Here is a 20,452-nt window from a genome sequence, read left to right as displayed (position 1 = left end):
CACTCGGTTCGCAATAAACAACTGCACCTCCCAGTCGCGAACCATTTTAACTCCCCCTCCCATTCTTTAGATGACATGTCCATTATGGGCCTCCTGCAGTGCCACAATGATGCCGCCCGAAGGTTGCAGGAACAGCAACTCATATTCTGCTTGGGAACCCTGCAGCCCAATGGTATCAATGTGGACTTCACAAGCTTCAAAATCTCCCCTTCCCCCACTGCATCCCAAAACCAGCCCAGCCTATCTCCGCCTCCCTAACCTGTTCTTCCTCTAACCCATCCCTTCCTCCCACCTCAAGCCGCACCTCCATTTCCTACCTACTAACCTCATCCCACCTCCTCGACCTGTCAATCTTCCCTGGACTGAGCTATCCCCTCTCTACCTCTCCACCTATACTCTCCTCTCCACCTATCTTCTTTTCTCTCCATCTTCGGTCCGCCTCCCCCTCTCTCCCTATTTATTCCAGAATCCTCTCCCCATCCCCCTCTCTGATGAAGGATCTAGGCCCGAAACGTCAGCTTTTGTGCTCCTGAGATGCTGCTGGGCCTGCTGTGTTCATCCAGCTTTACGCTTTGTTATCATGAAATGTAAAGTAGTTGTTTTTGGGGGAGTCTGTGGTTTACAGTTTACATAATCTGGACCTTATTGTATTCCTCTAATGGGAATTTCCCTAATCAAGATATTAATGGTATTAGGTGATAGGAGTCTCAGAAGGTTAAAAGCTTACTAAAGGATACAGAGTAGGGGACCAGGAATAGCCTAAACATGTAGATGCAATCAATGTTTTTTAAACAAATGCTGTTGTGGCCCATGTTGAGTCTTTCATTAATGAGAGATTTTAATGATGTTATGCAATGTCTTGATGACATGGGGTCAGGGGAGTCATAGACTTAGCAACTAGATTTATCCAATTTACAATATTATGTAATATAAAGAGAAAGTGTTTGTTGACAAAATAGTGGACAAATAGTTCTGAATTGGACTCGGTACGCTGGCTGCATTGATCATTGTCTATGCTTACATTTTACCAAGAGTGAGTTTAGAATACGTGTAAAATATGAACATTTTTATGTGATGAATATAGCAATGAAATATTTCATTGGCACTGGAGTTTCAGTGGAAAAAAAAGTTGTGCATTTTGTCAAGTCTTAGAGGACCAACAGATTTCCCTCTATATATCAGCTGAGTTTGGGAGAAATCAAAAAGAAATTCGTGATCATCCCTGGATTGGGAAGGAACTGCAATTAGCTCACTTTCTGAGCTCTTGAAAGCCTGCATGGAGAGAGAAGGGTATTTATTTAAGATTGAGATTTCAGAGGAAATTTGGCAAGTCTTACAGCATTGTATGAGGCTATTCAATGTACAGAGTCATGGCCGTGCTACAAATGAGTATTTGGTTGACATGGTAAAAGAGCATGTGCGAGCTTATTCCTCCACTTACAGGAAACAAACTAATAATATTTTGCCAACAGGTAATGTATATTGTAATCAACCTCTTGATACCAACAGAAACCACGTGGTCTGAAAACAACACTTGATTCTCTGCATCAAAATGCCTAATGTAGAGGAGTAAAAGTGTGACGACTGCAGTTTAATTTATGGAGCTGTGGGAGTATTTTTTTTAATGTACAAAGAATGGAAGAAATACATTCTGCATTATTAAACCCCTATACAAGGGCAGTCTCAAACATAAGGCCCATAACATGTTTTGTGGATAATCATTCTCCTTTCTGCACAATATTCATTTATGAAAAGTTGAGAAATTGACCTTGATGGTGTGAAAAAGAAACCTTGAAAAGAATAAATTTCTAAAATAAAATGGGTTAATGCAAGACACCAACTTTCAGATTGTTTTACAAAAAGAAATACTTGTACTGAGAAATGATTAAATGTCTTCAGAGAGGGTCATTTTATCTTATAAGAACGTAGGAACCAATGGTTTGGAACGCTTTGTAATTGAACATTTTCTAATAGTTTAAAGAAAGGAGAATTAATAAAAATAATTTTCTTTGCACTTATGCTTTTCAAAATATAAAGAAATTATCATTTAAAGAGAAGAGAATCTGTTAATATAACAAGCAAATAGTCAGAAGGGGAATGAGTGATAGTTATTAAGCAATATCCAGACATGTTGAAAGGAAACAGCTGGCCTCATATGAGAGCTGTTAGACTTCTATAATTAATAGACTGACTTTGTGCAATGTTTTTGTGTCTTTGTCTATATTTAAAAATCATCGTTAGAATCCAATAAATTGAGGGGCTGAGTGAGCTCTTTCAAAGTTACCTCCTTAAGTTTCGAGGTGTCCAAATAATAGCCGATGAGGTCTGTTTGACCTCTCAAACCTGGCTGGCAAGCCTTTGAAATCCAAAAATGGCTGAGGGGTTTCATTATTCATGTGTATTTGTTCCAAATCTAGGATTTGAATGCACAGGGATGCATGTGAGCTGAAACATGATCCTGTCTTGTTAGGAGGTTATTGGGCCCATTTGTTTCTTTGGTAAATAATGTTCCCTCCTGTTCATCTCCATTGTCATCACCAAATTGATGAGCTTCTTTAATTAACTTTTGAATCAACTACTTAGTTGACTGAAGGTCATAGAATCACTCCAGTGTGGAAACAGGCTATTTGGCCCAACAAGCCCACACTGACTCCCTGAAGAGCATCCCACCCAGATTCACCCCTCTACCGTATGCCTGTAACCCTACATTTCTCATGGCCAATCCACCAAACCTGCATTTCTTTGGACTGTGTGAGGGGACGCACCCGCACACACACACACACACGCACTCTCTCTCTGTCTCTCTCTCTCACAAACCCAGTTGCCTGAGGCCAGAATTGAACCTGGGTTCCCAGCATTGTGAGGCAGCAGTGCTAACCACTGTGCCACCATGCAGCACCACTGCTTAAAGGCAGCGTTGGATGCTCCTCATTTGGTTTTGTCAATGATGCTTGCATTGTCTTCTCTGGCTAGTATTATTTTATCACCAAACACAAAACCAGTGCCATTGATCACCTAAGACATTCAACCTCTGTCTTCTCATCAGAGAGTGAACAAACTCCTTTTTTTCCCCAATGTCGGTCCATCAAAAAAATCCTTTCTTTCCCTCATGTCCTATAAGTGTAGAAAGAAAAACAGGTATATACTTAATGAAATGTGCTGAGTGAATTTTCATCTGGGTTTTATTTCAGTGGTGTTCTGCACGTTGTCCTGGAGCATCCATGATTATTCAGAGTGCTAGTAACCTTAAGAAATGCCATGTCCTGAGAGCCAATTATGCAAATATAATTGAGAAAGGCAATTGTCTCCCACTTGGGAAACTGGACACTTGTTACAGCCTTAAAGATCAGGGTATCATTCATAGCTGTTGAGAAAGAAGCCAATCTAAAGTGGAGCTTAAACCTCACAATAATTGGCAATGACATCTAATTTTCCTGACTAAATGTATCCTCATTGTATTTATTCTTTTTAGAGTATTGCCATGGTGATGATTGGAATCGGTTTGTATGCCAGGGTTATGAAGCACGCGGGTGAGTGATGTGATATATTATTATTTAATGTCTTCAGTGCTTTGGAAACGACTGGAGAAAGGGCAGAATTCAGGTTGTGAAGGGAGAAGTGGGGTGCAAAAGAGTTTTTAGTTAGGATTGCAGAACAAAGGGTGGGGTTTGAGTGAGGAAAATAGCGGATATGTAGATGGGGCGGGGGTGGATTGGAATAGAGAAGTGAAGGTTGTGTCATTGTGGGTTACAGCACTGGTCATCTTTTTTCAGAGGCTGCCATGGCCTGTCTTGCGGTGGACCCTGCCATCCTCCTCATCGTGGTAGGTGCGCTGATGTTCCTGATCACATTCTGCGGCTGTATAGGATCGCTGCGTGAGAACATCTGCCTTCTTCAGACGGTATGTGACACGCTTCAGGCTAGGGGGCGTGCCCAGCTGCCATGTAACACTAGGTAGGGTGGGACTTCCTTCACTGATATTTGGGGCTAAGGTTGAGCTGATTCTGCTGTCAGAACTCCCTCAAGCAACTTTTGTCTAATATCCTACAGTTTACTTTGCCCACATCTGAATGTGGTAAGATTGAGGGATTCTCTAGAAGACTACATGTTGTGACTGTTGTCACTAGTATTGTCAACGGCAGGAAATTGAATAGAATTTTCAGATGACCAAAATCTCTGAATAGTGAACTGAGGAGGATTGTAATAAAGTTCGTAAGGGTATAAGTTGGTGGAATGGACAGACATGTGGTAGTGAATCTAAATGTAGAGAATTATGATGTGATTTGTTTTGGTGAGAAAACAAGGAGGGATGACATAAAGTAAAGTGCACAGTTCTAAACGGGGAGGATCTTGGGGACAAATGTACAAAAATTTGTGAAGGTAGGACAGCTTGAGAAAGTGTTTGTTAAAACTTGTGAAATCCTGGGCTATACCAGACCAAGAAAGTTCTGGTAAATGTTTACAGTCAGCTGGAGTATCATGTCCATTGCAGGCTACCACCACCACCTAGGAGGAATGTGAACGCTTTAGAGAGGGTGTTGAAAAGATTCACAAGAAAATTTCTGGGGCCCAGGCCCTTTGGTTGCAAAGATGAATCGGTGAAGAAACTTGACAGAGATTTTCAAATTAAGATGTTTGGACAAAATGGACAGGCAGAAAGTCTTCAAGTCATGGAAGGGTCAAAGAACTGGAAGCTATAATAGATGATGGGCAGAAGAAGCAACAATAACACCCAGGAGAGTCTTTTATGCGGTGAGAGTTTAGAATCGGGAATGCCCAGCCTTGCATATACTCAATCATACTTCTTACTTGTATTACTTGAAAAAAATAATTGCAGGCTGTGGGGAAGGAATGTAGGGTATTATCATGGTGACAGCCAGCATGAGCCTGATAGTCTAAATGGCTTCTTCCTGTGTTTCTATTTGATAAAGTATTAGTTTGGGACACTTGAGACAAGCATGGATTTACAGGGTTTGGGCTACTTTGATAGTCAGTCTTCATTACAGTTTTACCTTTCAATTTACTACCCAGTGCTACCTGTGGAATTATTAACTTTGCCCCCTTGTGTGCTCCAACACTCAATCTGCCATTCTGATTTTGATTTGTTGTGATTTGATTTTCCAGTTCTCTATCTGCCTGACACTGATTTTTTTGCTACAATTGGTTGCCGGCGTTCTAGGCTTTGTCTTTTCCGATAAGGTATGCTTTTATTCTCTTGAATTGAGAAATAATGTAGGAGGTGCACCTGGCAAGGAAGGGTTGGGGCAGGGTATAGATGAGGGGAGATAGAGATGGCTGAGATGAATGAGGAAATTGTGATCTAGTGATACCAATATGGGGATTTAAAACACGAGAGATGGTCGGAGAAATGGAAAGGGTGGTGGAGAATGTGATGATTATGGCGAATCATCACATGGATGAGCCCTGAGGTTAACACAGTAAGGCGGAGGAGCAGATGGTTGCTAATATGGAACTTGAGGAGCATAAGCGTGTCAGTGTTGAAAGTCTAAATCAGTGCAAAGATTCATATTTGCTTCTCACTTTACCAAATACATGCTTTGTGTGTCACTGATTACAAGAAGATTAGCATCAGGCTGTTCATTCAGTGGTGATGTAGCCCAGTGTCCACAGTAACTGGGGTAAAAGCTACTTTCAACTTATTTAAAACGCAACCATGAGATTAATCAGCCAAAGGCAAAGCAAGATTTTGAAATTATAACCACTGCTTTCAGAGAAAAGAGACTTGAAACTATTGAAAACCAGTGAAACTGCATTATAAGAGTCATTCAACATGGAAACGGACCCTTCAGTCCAACCAGTCCACACCAACCATAATCCCAAACTAAATTCGTCCCACTTGCCTGCACTTGACACATATCCCTCAAAACATTTCTTACTCGTATATTTATCCAAATGTCTTTTAAATGTTGTAACTGTGCTGGTATCCGCCACTTTCTCTGGGAGTTCATTCCACATACAAACCACACTGTAACTAAAAAAAAAGTTGCCCCTCATGTCTTTTCTTAAATCTTTCTTCTCCCACCTTAAAAATATGCTCTCTGGTCTTGAAATCCCTCAGCCCAGCAAAAATACACCTGCCATTTGTCTTACCTGCACCCTGCATTATTTTATAAACCTCCGTAAGGTCACCCCTCAGCCTCCTATGCTCTAGTGAAAATAGTCCCAGCCTATCTAACCTCCTCTTATGACTCTACAGCACTAGTCTTGCATATTTTGATTATGTATTAGATAGAGAATCTCCAAGAATTCTGAACACCTGACTCAATATTTGCAAACTTTACAAAATATAACCTTTTTAGTAATTTTTTGGATATGCATTGTTCTAGGAGGACTGTCACTTATTGTTCACGTTTAGTTGTCCTAACAAGGTGTTTGAGATTTCTTTTCCTTCGCAGTGTGTATCTGTCATGAATTTTAATGTATCTGAGTTACTTGAGAGTTGAGCGTTAATTGTGGTAGTGTTGAATTAGAACCACATAGATCAGTAAGACCATTTGACATAGGATTAGAAGTAGGCCATTCAGCCCATCATGCCTGCACTGCCACTCACTGTGATCATGGCTGATCTGATAATCCTCAACTTCACTTTCCTGTCTTTTCTTCATAACACTTGATCCCTTTACCTATTTAAGTATATTCAAGTTGAGGTAGATTTTTAATGACCAACATCAGCAGCCCTTTGTGGTTTAAAAAAAAATCCTAGAGACTCTTAAACTAAGGACAGCAAGTTTCTGACCCTGAAGGACATTGTTGAAGCAATTGAGTTTTTACAACAACTTGACCGTTTAATGGTCGCTTTTTGGTTGACGCAGCTTTTTGTTCATTATCTTTAGTTTTTTTCAGTCTGTAAACTGAACCACTTGTTGAATGGTGTTATTTTTGGGCTTTCGTTCATGGGGTTGCTAGTGTCCAGTAGCATGGCTCCACTGTCATCTGTGTGAGATGCATTCACCACTCTGGTGTGTGGAAAATTAATAAACAATGTACTTTCTGGATCAACCCTTTTTTGTGTTCCTGTCACATTCTGGAATGGAGCTTATATACCACACTAGGGGCAGTGCCTCTATACTGGGATTCTTGTACTTTTTTTTGGACAGATAGTCATAGCTGTTGTGTAGTACACTGCTTGGTTACTGAACGTTCTGTAATGTCTTCACACCAGTTCCATCTTAGCTGGAGAAGATATTAGATAATTGTTATCATAGATGTGTGAAAATTAGTTCTATTTGCCCCTTTCATTTGTGCAAACAAAAAAATACTCTCATAAAAACTCCCATGAAGGCACATCAAATGCATTGACCTGTTGTGTTGAAAACTCATTTGGCTCAAGTAATCTGTTCTGGTTGTCTCACTGTTTGCATACCTTTCAATTCTCTTCTCATGTAGCTGTCTAGTCTGCAATGTATCTAAGCCATTGGCTTCAGTTATTCCCTATAATAGCAAATTCACATTCAAACTTCTGAATTCTGTGTTGATTCCTAAATTTGGTCTTCTGCTCAACTGGCTACATCTTCTGCTTTACTTTCATATTCTTAAAGCCTGCTATCAAGTCGCCCTCAGTCTTTTTCCCCTAGGGAAAGAACCCCAACCACTCAGTCTCTCATGATAAATCTTCCCTTGTGGTGTTACATTTTAGAAATCTTCCTGCTATGCCTCTCTTTTTCCTAATATGGAGATGAGATCTGTTCATAGAATTCTATGTATATTACAACATTTGCAACATTTTTATGTTGGCAAAGGAAGAAACTGGGAAGCATTAACCCAAGGATTCTTGAGGTCAAGTTCCATTGAGCTTGGTTTTGCTTTTATGGAGTTACTGCTCCCTCTGCTGGTTCACTCTGCAAACACAGTATGCTGTGGAAGTGAATCACTGCAAATCCAACAGGCCAAATCTCTCCTCTAGCTGGTGGTAGAAATAGTGGCATCTTCATCAGCCACGACCATCTGCTAAAGCTGGTTTTGCTGTTCCCATTTGTAGTAGTTTTCTAGGCCACTTCAGCAAGCATTACAAGTCAATCACAACATGTGACTAGAGTCATGTGTAGGCTGAATTGGGTAACGACGGCAGATTTCCTTCCCAAGGTGACCAGTTAGTTGTTGTCAAGCCAAACCAACTGCTTTGTTGTCATTGTCACTGTCACTGGTATCAGCTTTATATTTTCAAATGCTGCTACTTAGAACTGAATTCATTCCCACATGCATGGTGGAATTTGAACTGCCTTTCACTGAAGTAGTAGTCATAGAGTCAGAGATATACAGCACAGAAACAGGCCTTTCAGTCTAACTCGTCCGTGCCGACCAGATATCCCAAATAAATCCAGTCCCGTTTGCCAGCATTTGGTCTCTATGCCTCTAAACCCTTCTTATTTGTATAGCCATCCAGATACCTTTTAAATGTTGGAATTGTACCAGCCTCCACCACTTCCTCTGGCAGCTCAGCCCATACATGCACCACCCTCTGTGTGAAAACGTCGCCCCTGAGGTCCCTTTTAAATTTTGCCCATCTCACCTTAAACCTATGCCGTCTAGATTTGGATTACCACCCCAATCCCAGGGAAAAGACCTTGTCTATTTATTCTATCCATGCCCATCATCATTTTATAAACATCTGTTAGTTCACCGCTCGACCTGCGACGCTCCAGGGAAAATAGTCCCAGTCTATTCAGCCTGTACCTATAACTCAACCCTCCATCCCGGCAACATCCTTGTAAATCTTTTCCGAACCCTTTCAAGTTTCACAACATCCTTCCTGTAGCAGGGAAACCAGATCTGCACACAGTATTCCAGTGGTGACTGAACAAATGTCCTGTACAGCCTCACCCTGACCTCCCAGCTCTTCTACTCAATGCACTGACCAATAAAGGCAAGCATAGCAAATACCACTTTCACTATCCTATCGACTTACAAGGAACAATGAACCTGCATTCCAAGATCTGTGTTCAACAATACTCCTCGAGAACATTCCCATTAAGTGTACAAGTTCTGCCCTGATTTGCCTTTCCAAAATGCAGCACCTCTCATTTATTTAAACTAAACTCCATCCACCACTCCTCGGACCAGTGGCCCATCTGATCAAGATACAGTTGTACTCTAAGGTAACCACCTTCACTGTCCACTGCACCTCTGATTTTGGTGACATCTGCGAACTTACTAATTGTACCTTCTATCCAAATCATATCCAAATCACTCTTACAGATGGCGAAAAGCAGTGAACCCAGCACCAATCGTTATACACATCACTGATCACAGCCTCCAGTCTGAAAAGCAACCCTCCACCACTACCCTCTGTCTTCTTCCTTCGAGCCAGTTCTGTATTCAGATAATTAGTTCTCAAGGAACCTTGTTGAATGCCTTAATGAAGTCCATATAGATCAGATCCACTGCTCTGCCCTCATCAATCCTCTTATTTATTTCAAAAAACTCAATCAAGTCAGGTGAGACACAGCTTCCCACATAAAGCCATGTTGAGTATCCCGAATCAGACCTTGCCTTTCCAAATGCCAGAGAATCCTGTCCCTGTGGATTCCCTCCAACAACTTGCCCACCATCGACATCCGGCTTCCTGGTCTACAGTTTTCTGGCTTTCCCTTACCACCCTTCTTAGATAGTGGCACCACATTAATCAACCTCTAGTCTTCTGGTACATCACCACTAGTGGCTATTGATGATACAAATCTCTCAACAAAAGGTCAAGCAATCGCTTTTCTGGCTTCCCACAGAGTTCTAGGGTACACCTGTTCGGGTCCTTGGGATTTATTCACCTTTGTGCATTTTAAGGCATCCAGCACCACCACCTCTATAATATAGACATTTTTCAAGATGTTGCTGTTTATTTTCCCACATTCTGTCTCTTCCATATCCTTCTCTACAGTAAGCACTGATGCAAAATACACGTTTAGTATCTCTCCCATCTCCAGCGCTTCCACATATGGGTGGCCTTGCTGATCTTTAAGGGGCCCTATTCTTCCCTTGTTACCCTTTTCATCCTTAATGTATTTGTAGAATCCCTTTGGATTCTCCTCACCCCTTTTTGCCCTCCTGATTTCCCCCTTAAGTATATTCTTATTTCTTTTATTGTCTTCTATGGAATCACTCCGTTTCTCCTGTCTATACTTGACGTATGCTTCCTTCTTCTTCTTGACCAAAACCTTGATTTCTCTAGTCATCCAGCATTGCCTACACCTACCAGCCTTGGCCTTCACCTTACCAGGAACATACTGACTCTGGACACCCGTTATCTCATTTTTTGAAGGTTTTCCGTTTTCTAGCCATCCCTTTACCTAAAAATATTTGGCTCCCCCAATCAACTTTTTAAAAGTTCTTGCCTAGTACTATCAAAATTGGCCTTTCTCTAGTTTAGAACTTTAACTTTTAGATCCAGTGTATCCTTTTCCATCAGTATTTTAAAACTAACAGAATTATGGTCATTAGCCCCAAAGTACTCCCCCACTGACACCTCGGTCACTTGCCCTGCCTTATTTCCAAAGAGTAGGTCAAGTTTTGCATCTTCAGTAGTAGGTTCATCCACATACTGAATCAGAAAATGTTCTTGTGCGTACTCAAATTCCTCTCCATCCAAGCCCTTTACACAATGGCAGTCCCGGTCTGTTTGGAAAGTTAAAATTCCCTACCATAACTGCCTTATTATTCTTACAGATAACTGAGATCTTCTTCGAAATTTGCTTCTGAATTCCCTGCTGGCTTTGTGGGGTCTACAGTACAATCTCCATAAGGTGATCACCTCTTTCTTATTTCCCAGTTCCATCCAAATAAATTCCCTGGGCATATTCCCAGGAATATCTTCCCTAAATACAGCTGTAATGTTATCCCTAATCAAAAATGCCACTCCCCCTCCTTGCTTGTCCACCCCCCCCTCCCCCTTTCTATCCTTCCTGGAACATTAAGCTGCCAATCCTGCCCATCCCTGAGCCACTTCTCTATAATTGCTATCACATCCCAGTCCCATGTTCCTAACAATGCCTTGAGTTCACCTGACTAACCAGTTAGGCCTCTTGCATCAAAATACCTGCAGTTTAATTTATTAGTTCCACCTTGTTCTTCAGTTTGTTTGCTCCTGCCGGCCTGTCTGTTTGACTTCCTCCTTATTCCTTACTCCTTTTCTAACTGTACCACTCTCAGACTGATCGCTTTCCTCACTAAATCCCTGGGCTCCCCCCCCCCCCCCCCCCCCCACCCACCCCATCCCTCAAATTAATCCCCGTTGAATTCCGGTGCAATCCATCATCCCTATACACGTCAATTCTACCCCAGAAGACATTCCAATGATCCAAAAATGTGACTCCTTCTCCCCTGCACCAGCTTCACAGCCACGTATTCATCTGCTCTATCCTCCTATTCCTACCCTCACCAGCTCGTGGCACTGGGAATAATCCAGATATTACTATCCTCAAGGATGTACTTTTCAAATTCCGACCTAACTTCCTATATTCTGTCCTCGGAATCTTGTCCTTTTCATTTTCTACGTCATTAGTTCCATGTGTACAACAGCCTCCTGCTGGTCCCTCTCCCCTTTAACAATATTCTGCACCTTCTCAGAGATATCTTTGCTGGCTGCAGGGAGGCAGCACACTATTCTGATGTCGCGCTGTTAGCTGTGGAATCGTCTGTCTGTGCCTCTAACTAGAGACACCCCTATCACAATCGATCTCTTGGAACTTGGCATACCTCTCGTTACACTAGAGCTAGTCTCAGTACCAGAAACCTCGCTGATGGTGCTACATTGCCCTGAGAATCCCTCACCCCCTATATTTTCCAAAACAGCATATTTGTTTGAGATGGTGATAGCCACAGGAGACTCTTGCACTATCTGCCTCCCTCTCCTACCTTTCCTGGAGGTCACCCAGCAACCTGACTATCTTCAGTTTATCTCCCTCCCTGCAACTGCCATCCATCACATCCCCTAGCTGCTGTAAATTCCTCACTGCCTCTAACCGCTGTTGCAAGTGATCCATGCGATCCAGTAGGATTTGCAACCAAACACACTTTCTGCAGGCATAATCATCCGTAACAAGGAAATTCTCTCTAATCTCCCACATCCAACAGGAACAGCACATCACTCTAGTAGAGACCATTCTTGCTGTGACATCATTCACCTACTCCTAGATATTGAGCAGATAACGACTATGGAAGACTAAACTTGGTAGGAAAGTATTGGGTGAGTTCCTAAGATGTACACCCAGAAAAGAGTCTATTTACATATTTTGTATATTCATGCCTACAAGTGGCAATCCAGTTGGGTTTATTAGGTGGTTATGGGGAAACCTGACTTGATAAGTAGGAGTTATATCTGTCGTTAATTCCCAAATGTTCACTTGCCTCCAACACAGGCCCGATCAAAGGTCAGTGAGATCATCGACAGTGCAATAGTACACTATCGAGATGACCTAGACCTCCAAAACCTCATCGACTATGGACAGAAGGAGGTACAGTGCCACATGGTCACAAACTCTCCATTAAATAGCCTTTAATCTGATCAGTCTCATCATGTCGTTCACACTCCAATTTCTTCTTACAAGCTTCCTCTCTTACCCCTCCCTTTGCACTGAGTTGCTTCTTATCGTATGTTGCAAAATATCATTGCCATAAAAAGTGCTGAAGCATTTGATGTTTGTACTATTGAAGCCTTCCAAAGAGAAACGTATCTTCGCTTGGAGGTGATGAAGTAATTTAAAATGTAAAAATGATTTGTTGAAACAATCATTCATTTAGTCTTTCCATTTTAGATTTTAACCTGCAGAAATAATCTTAAAAATTGGAATATAATGTAAGCTTTGTGAAGAATGGATTGATTACCTTTGCATTTCTCAATGTGAACCTCCAGTCAGTTAATTTGACATTCTCAGCCTGTAGGCATAACAGAGAATTTGATTTGGAATTTTCTGCCCTTTATCTCCGTTTTAATATGAATTGTAGAATCCCTACAGTATGGAAATAGGCCATTCAGCCCGTCAACTTTGCACTAATGCTCCAAAGAGCATCCCACCCAGACCAAGCCCCTACCCTATCCCCATAATCCCACATTAATAGCCTGTGTATCTGCACATCCAAGGTCCTTCTACACCAGAATACTGTTTGTTTCCCTATTTTGTTTCCAAAATGCAAAATGGAACACTATCAGCCCGTTCCATTTATCTCCTTTGTAGTTTTTCGTAGTGTTATACCAATCTTCTAACTTTGTTATCCACTATTTATATTGGGGTCTGATGCTTTTCTTCCTTATTCATTAAAAGTCAATTCACCTGCTTTTTTTTTCATAAAGAAAATCCTTAGATATGGGTGCCACCAGCAAAGTTGGCATTTTAGTTCCCATCCCTAATTGTGACTGGCTATGTAATGGTGACTACCTTCTTGAGCCACAGAAGCCCTTGATATAAAGATGCATGTATTCTGTAAGAGAGGGGTTTTCAAAATTTTGATCCAGCAACAATGACTGAAATCAAATCAAGATGATGGGACACTGATCCCACTGCAGATTCTTGGCAGATAATCTAGGCTGATAATCCACTGCAGTAACAATAGAATACTGCACTGTCAGAGATGCCACCTTTCAGAAAAGATGCCTGAATTACTCTCTAGGAGGAGTGTAAAGGGTGGGAAGCAAGCACGAATTGACACAAACCCCACTGACGATGGACACTTTCAGGGGAGGAGGTTGGGGAAAAGCACATGCAACCCAACACTAAGAGCAAAAGGCATTAATCTGTTTGTTTTCCTTTTGCTGCTGTAATCCCTACTTTTGGTGCCTCAGTTCAGCTGTTGTGGAGGAATCTCATACAAGGACTGGAGCCACAATATGTACTTCAACTGCACAGTAGAGAACCCTAGTCGGGAACGCTGCTCTGTCCCCTATTCGTGCTGCCTGCGCTCCAAGGAGGTAAGTGCCTGATTCTGATGAATACTGATACACAGGCTGCAGTCCTCTTCCTGCATTAATAATCATACAAACACTCAGTCAAAGAGTAAGAACAAAATACTGCAAATGCTGGAAACCTGAAAAAGAAAGTGAGAAAGATCCTTCAGCCAGTCACACAAAGAATGTTGGCAAGTTTATTAAGGATTAAATGTAGTACTTGTATCCGACCCTAATATTATAATGGATGCTTTCCACCGACTACTCTCAGTCAGAGTTGGTTAGGTTCACCCCTCCACATTGCTCCCTTCCTCATCCCACTTAACAATGCAGTGGTTTTACTTTAAACAAAGATCATTAGAGCATTTCATCTGTGATTACACTTACTTCTTCAAAGCCGTAAGCTTCACTCGGTCTGAATATAAACACCAATAACAAAATGAGCATGGAGCTGTTACCATTGGAAGAGATATACAATGTAGAAACAGCGATTGTCCATGCATCCTCCTTTTGGAGGTTATTTGAACTTGATATTTGATGTCATTCATTCTAACCCTTGTCCTGTTAGAGCGCAGCAAGTTTGAATATGCCATTGATGATCTTTTAATAAGGTCAATTTAAGGCACTGAAGAATTTCAGCTACACTCCAACATTCTTGTTTGTTGGCCAAGATCAGCAGCTCTGCTTTACTCAGATTCTCATGCGTTAATGAATTACAGAGCTTATCTCTGATAGTACAGACTGGAAGAAGATTCTGTCAACAACTACAATCACAAGCTCTAGCATGGTAAAGTTTGTTCAATGATGAACACGATGAATTCCTGCTTCCAATATCCCGTATCAGGAAATTTTGCCTCTCTCCCTTCCTATTTACTGTCAATTGTCAGTGATATGCGTACAAGTTCATCAGCATTCTGATATTGCATCCATTCAGTCCACTTTTAATGTGTCCATTCTCCACAGGCACCATAAACTATCATGTCTAATTAATGGTACAGTAAAGAATATCTTTAAAGCTCCTCTGCCCCAAGGAGAATAACCACAATGTTTTCAGTCTCTCCATACAACTGAAGCTTTGACTGTTGTAGTCAGAGTTTTTACAGGACAGGAAGAATCAAATAGGTGATTAGACATCGCCTGGAAAAATGTGACCTACTGTCTTTTTGTTATTTCAAAAATATACTTTATTCCTAAAAATATCGTTTATATGCATACATAGGCAGGAAAGCAGTTCGGTTCTGTATAGTAGCAAGTGAAGAAACAAACATTTGAAGTTTGGATCAATCCAGCAAACAAACCAATGGCATTTCTTACTTGCACAAGACTATATTTACATATATTTGAGGCATGGGGAGGGTCCGGTAACTGAACAGACCCCCATTTAACTTCAGCTGAAAGACCTTGGTGGTTTTTTTACTCCCCACCTCACTGCACCTTGGCGACAGCTGCCTCAAGCTTTCATGTGTCCCTCAGCATGTAGTCCTGGGCCTTGGAATGTGCCAGCCTGCAAACATTCAGTTGAGGTCTCCCAGAGCAAGGAGTTGACCAACAAGTTTGGACAAACCAAGGATAACACTGAGTGGAGCTAGAGGAACAGAGCAGGCCAGGCAGCATCAGAGGAGCAGGAAAGTTAACATTTTGGGTTGGGACCGTTCTTCAGAAATGGGGTGCGGTAAGGGAGCCTAGAAATAAATAGAGGGGGAGGGGTGGGGCTGGGAAAGGTAGGTGGGATGGTGATAAGTGAGTGCAGGTGGCGAGTGGTGGGGATCGGTCAGTGAGGTGGAAGGAGCGGATAGGTGGGAGAGAAGATGGACAGGTTGTGTCAGGTCAAGGAGGCAGGGATGAGAGGAAGGGTTGGTCATGGGATGAGGCCGGGGGCAGGGCGATTTTGAAACTGGTAAAATCCACATTTAGGCAATTGGGCAGTAGATTTGAGGCAGAACAGGAGGTGCTGCTCCTCCAGTTTGTGAGTGGCGTCATTGTGACACTGGAGGAGGCCCAGGGTGGACATGTCACCCAGGGAGTGGGAGGGGGAGTTGAAGTGTTTTGTGACTGGAAGGTGTTTGCCACTTGTCGTGAACAGAGCACAGGTGCTCTACAAAATGGTCTCTGAGTCTTTACTTGGTCTCACCGATGTAGAGGAGACCACGTCGGGAGCAGCGGATGCAGTCAACCATGTTGACTGATGTGCAAGTGAACCCCTGCCTAACGTGGAAGGTTTGTTTTGAGACTGCATGGGTGATCAGACATCATCTGGTGTGGACGTTCACTTTAGGAAAGATATTTCAAATTTGGGCAAAATTTACATGAAATTCAGAGGAACTGTGTGCAGTTCTGGTCACCACACTACAGGAGGGATATGACTGCCCTAGAGAGAGTGCTGAAGGGATTCACCAGATATTGCCTGGGCTGGAATGTTTCAACGATGAAGAAGGACTAGATAGGTGGGGGTGTTTTTCTTTGAGTGGAGAAAATGGGGGAATAAAACTGCTTACAAAATAGAGACAACGTCGAGTGTAAGTTCTCTAATGTCAGCAGTGTATCTATCTTAACGGGAGTTATGGAAATATGAGTAAGCCAAATACGACTGCTTCTCTGCCACAGTGTACTTGCCATCTCTGACCCCTGTGTTCTTCCAATGCAGAAAGTGATCAACACTATGTGCGGCCATGGGATGCAGGACCTGGACTACTTGGCAGCGAAAGATTACATCTACACCAATGGGTGCATCGACAAACTAGTCAACTGGATCCATAGCAACCTCTTCCTGTTGGGAGGGGTAGCCTTGGGCTTTGCCATCCCACAGGTCAGTGTCACACCCACTCAACACCACCTCCATAGGAGGCATCCATCTTTTCAAACCTGCTCCACCATTTGTTTGGATCATGGTTGATTTGTATCTATTAGTTACCCTTGCCTATCAAAAACACATTCATTGCAGCTTTTCAGTTGACTCACCCCCAAATTTAAGGGGTCAGGGGTTTGCACTGGGGGTTGGGGAGTGTGGGTGCATGTAGAATGCCACCAGCCTTTGATTGAAGAGATCTATCCTGGCACTGCCCCTGAATGATCTTACCCTGGCTTTGAACTTATGACCCCTTGTTCTGCACTCCCCCACCAAAGGAAATTAATTTCTCTATCAAATCCTCTAATCTTCAGTTTCTCGATTTGGATCGTCCTTGACCTTTTTATGCTGAAAGAAGACTACAAAACAAAGGCACTGAATTAATTCAGGCCATTGAATTTGCTCCACCATTCACTGAGATCATGACTAATCTGATAATCCTCAACTCCACTTTCCTGCATTTTCTCTTTGGCCCTTAATTCCCTTGCTGACTTCAAAATCTGTCTATCTCAGCCTTGAATGTACTTAACAACCCAACCTTGACAGCCCACTGCATAAGAATTCTGCAGATACACCATCTTCTTAGAGAAGAAATTCCTCCTCATCTGTGCCTTAAATGTGCAGCCCCTTATTCTGAGATGATGTCCCGTAGTCCCAAACTCCCACAAGATGAAACAGCTTCTCCACGTTTATCCCATCAAGTCCCCTAAAAATCTTGCATGTTTCAATAAGATTGCGTTGTTTTTAGCCTCATTTGTTTCCTTAGCACTTTCTTGTTAGTAATAGTTATTGTATTTATTTTCTCTGCTCCCTTTGACCTTTTGATTATTTAGTAATTTTGGAATAGTGTTACTGTCTTCTACAGTGAAGACTGATGCAAAGCATTTATTCAACTTGTTTCTACAATTTTAGGGTTTGACATTATTAGTTCCCAGCTTCATTCTCTAAGGGGCCTATGCTCACTTTGGCACTACTTCACTTTGGAACTAGTATAATCTATACAGCCTATCCTCAGAATTTATCTGTTGTGGCCCCAATATTTTTCTGACGTGCTATCTTTGTCGTTCCACAAAATCCCTGCTATGCCCATCCAGGTGCTCCCCCGCCCACAAGAAAGTCCATCAACTATCCTGTGCATCTCCCTGTGAACCTTGACGATGAGTTCTGCAAGAAAAAGAGAGATGACCCTCCAAGTGATTGGATTGTAATCGGAAGGAGAGATCCAGTGGTGTTCACCCTATATTTCCTGCTTGTGTTGTCTTTGCTGAGACCACTCTTGGTGTGCCTCCCAGATGCTGAAATCAGCTGCTTCCTGTCCAGTGTTTGTTCTGGATGTGCACTGTCTGAAGCAGTGTTGCTTCCTGCAGTTGAATAGCATCCAGTGGACCCCCACCAGAGTATGAGGACCAGTGAAAAATGCCCCTGACACAATGTTGGCCTTTTAAAGGAGAATTGAAGCTAGAGAAAAGTCTGGCTAAACGCTGATGATTGTAGGAGGGAGGTAGGGAATGCATTCAGTAACAGTGCTTCCACATGGTAGAAGGAGGCACAAACCAGGATATTTCTCTCCTACAGTGATGGTCTCCTGTGTACAGATGAAGAGGCTGCTTCCACTTGTGATTGAGTGAAATGGTCAACAGTGATGGTTTTCCACCAGACAATCTTAAAGGCAGCAGTGCCCCTTTTAATAAGGGACAATCTTGCATTTATAACATGTTTTTCACACTACCAGCAAGTCCAAAGGCTAATGAAGTACAGGAGGGCTATTAAAATGTAGACACTGGTGTAATGTGAGAAAATTGTTAGCTGATTTGCGTGCAGGAAGGGACTGATAATAAAAGGTAATGACCTGACAAAGTGTTTAGGCCTTACTTGAGAGATAAATATTGGCCAGTGTACCAGCATGAACACAGTTGCAATAGGATCTTTAACGTCTTTCTGAAACTACAGCCCCTAATGTCTCATCAGAATGTGCAACCTCTGCAGTGCCTCCTCAGTGTTGGTTTAGATAATGTGCCCAATTTAATGGAATGGACATTCAGCTCATAACCTTCTGACATTCTGGTGAGAGTGTTGCACTGAACTACCACTGTAAACAAGATGATACTAAAAGAATATGGGTAACTAATGAGCAAATATGTGAATATTATTAGCTGCAGAGAACTGTTCCTTTAAGAAAACTGTGAGTCTCTCTTCATTTGTTTTTTTTTGTTTCTACTTCTTCCTTCGACTGCCATCTCCAGCTGGTTGGAATTCTTCTCTCTCAGATCCTCATCAACCAGATCAAAGATCAGATTGAACTCCAGAAGTACAACAGCCAGCACCGAGCAGACCCATGGTATTGATCCTTCTCTGCTCAGCAACACCCCTTCTCTGCCCAATCCACAGCTATTCTCACATCAGAGGCAGGGCATTGTTCTCTTAGAACCATTTTACAAGCCGCATACATGAAGAGCAATTGAACTCTGAAGTGCGTTAGTTGTTTCCTCAAAAGACTGTGGTCGACAAGGATGGATAGAAACCAGTTAACTTTTAATTTGTTGTACACACTGATCACAGGAACTGTTTTAAATTAATCCTTATCTGGGTTAATACTGTCATATCTAACATCTATTGTGTTGTAAATATCTACAGTAGATGTCCCATTATATTACGGTTATATTGAACAGCAGCCTGTATAAAAAACCAAAAGAACTACAGATGCTGAAAGTCAGAAACAAAAACAGAAATTGCTGGAAAGTCTCAACTGGTCAGGCAGCATCTGTTTCGAGTAATCAGAGTTAATGTTTCGGGTCCAGTGACCCTTCAGAACTCCAGCATCCTGTACACATCGTTGATACTGGGCAGCTTGCTCATCCTTTTTTCATTGTGATCTTGCACTTGCCTTTTAAGGGATTTATTCGTCTGTTTCTGGGAAGCTGTGCTAATTGTTTGTGGCTATTTGTTAAATCTCTGTGCCTCATCATGCACTTCTACTCTGCTCCTGTATGTTACTGTTAATCTGTCAGTCTTGTGTTGCCATCCTACTGTTATCTCTTACACATTGTCTCTCTCAGAAGGACAATCTGGGGAGAATTCAGTGCCTCTCAAATATCTATTGGTTGGAAGGCATTCAAAATTGTTGAAGTGCTTACTTGGTTGTGAACCTAAATCTAGCACTGAAAGACGGAAGATACTTCCTGACTTATGGTGTTAGTGTATTGAAATGGACGTTACAATGATGTGACTTTTCCAATTGCGCGTGTGTGTGTGTGTGTGTGTGTGTGTGAGTGAGAGAGAGAGATGTTTTGGGGGCGGGGGTGTTGTGTGGATAATGCTGATGTTCAATTATTAATTTAATTTTTTGCTAAATATAATACTTTTGGCTTTTAATAAAATTTATAATTTGTTTGTGTTGAAGTACTTTAAATATTTATTTTTGGTTAATTTGTACAAATGATGCAGCAAGGGGGTGGCATTTGTCCTCCCAGATGGTACAATGACAGAGTTAGCTCAATAACATGCTTCACTTCTCAGATTCTGCCTTCGCAGCTGCAGTTCCCTGAGCCAAAAGTTCCTAATCTCAGGCACGCAATTTCTGGCTAAAGAGGACAGATGGAAAGATCAAATCCTACACTGTGCTTCAAGTGTAGCCAAAAGGCCTGCCAGGTTCACTGGACCCACTTATAAGGAGGTATCAAAAGGTTGGCCAGCCTGGAGTGGCAGAGAGAGGTTTC

The 20,452-nt window shown here is 42.0% G+C and overlaps 1 protein-coding gene across 3 annotated transcripts in view; it reads left to right on the top strand.

The window, feature by feature from the left end:
• tspan33a (tetraspanin 33a) overlaps window positions 1-20,079 on the top strand; it is a 43,341-nt gene extending 23,262 nt beyond the window's left edge. The window contains exons 2-8 of one of the 3 annotated variants that reach the window (XM_048554350.2): window positions 3,473-3,530; window positions 3,774-3,901; window positions 5,125-5,199; window positions 12,369-12,464; window positions 13,790-13,915; window positions 16,536-16,697; window positions 18,980-20,079. In XM_048554350.2, coding sequence (XP_048410307.1) covers window positions 3,473-3,530; window positions 3,774-3,901; window positions 5,125-5,199; window positions 12,369-12,464; window positions 13,790-13,915; window positions 16,536-16,697; window positions 18,980-19,081 — 747 coding nt within the window. In that variant the 3' untranslated portion in view covers window positions 19,082-20,079. The remainder of the gene's footprint in view (window positions 1-3,472; window positions 3,531-3,773; window positions 3,902-5,124; window positions 5,200-12,368; window positions 12,465-13,789; window positions 13,916-16,535; window positions 16,698-18,979) is intronic. The other 2 variants (XM_048554352.2, XM_048554351.2) reach the window with 2 other exon arrangements.
• Window positions 20,080-20,452: the final 373 nt, after the last annotated feature.

This window comes from Stegostoma tigrinum, chromosome 25 (genome assembly GCF_030684315.1).
Source record: "Stegostoma tigrinum isolate sSteTig4 chromosome 25, sSteTig4.hap1, whole genome shotgun sequence".
Taxonomy (NCBI): domain Eukaryota; kingdom Metazoa; phylum Chordata; class Chondrichthyes; order Orectolobiformes; family Stegostomatidae; genus Stegostoma; species Stegostoma tigrinum.
Note: the sequence above shows the minus strand (reverse complement) of the source record. Positions and strands in the feature narration are given on the sequence as shown.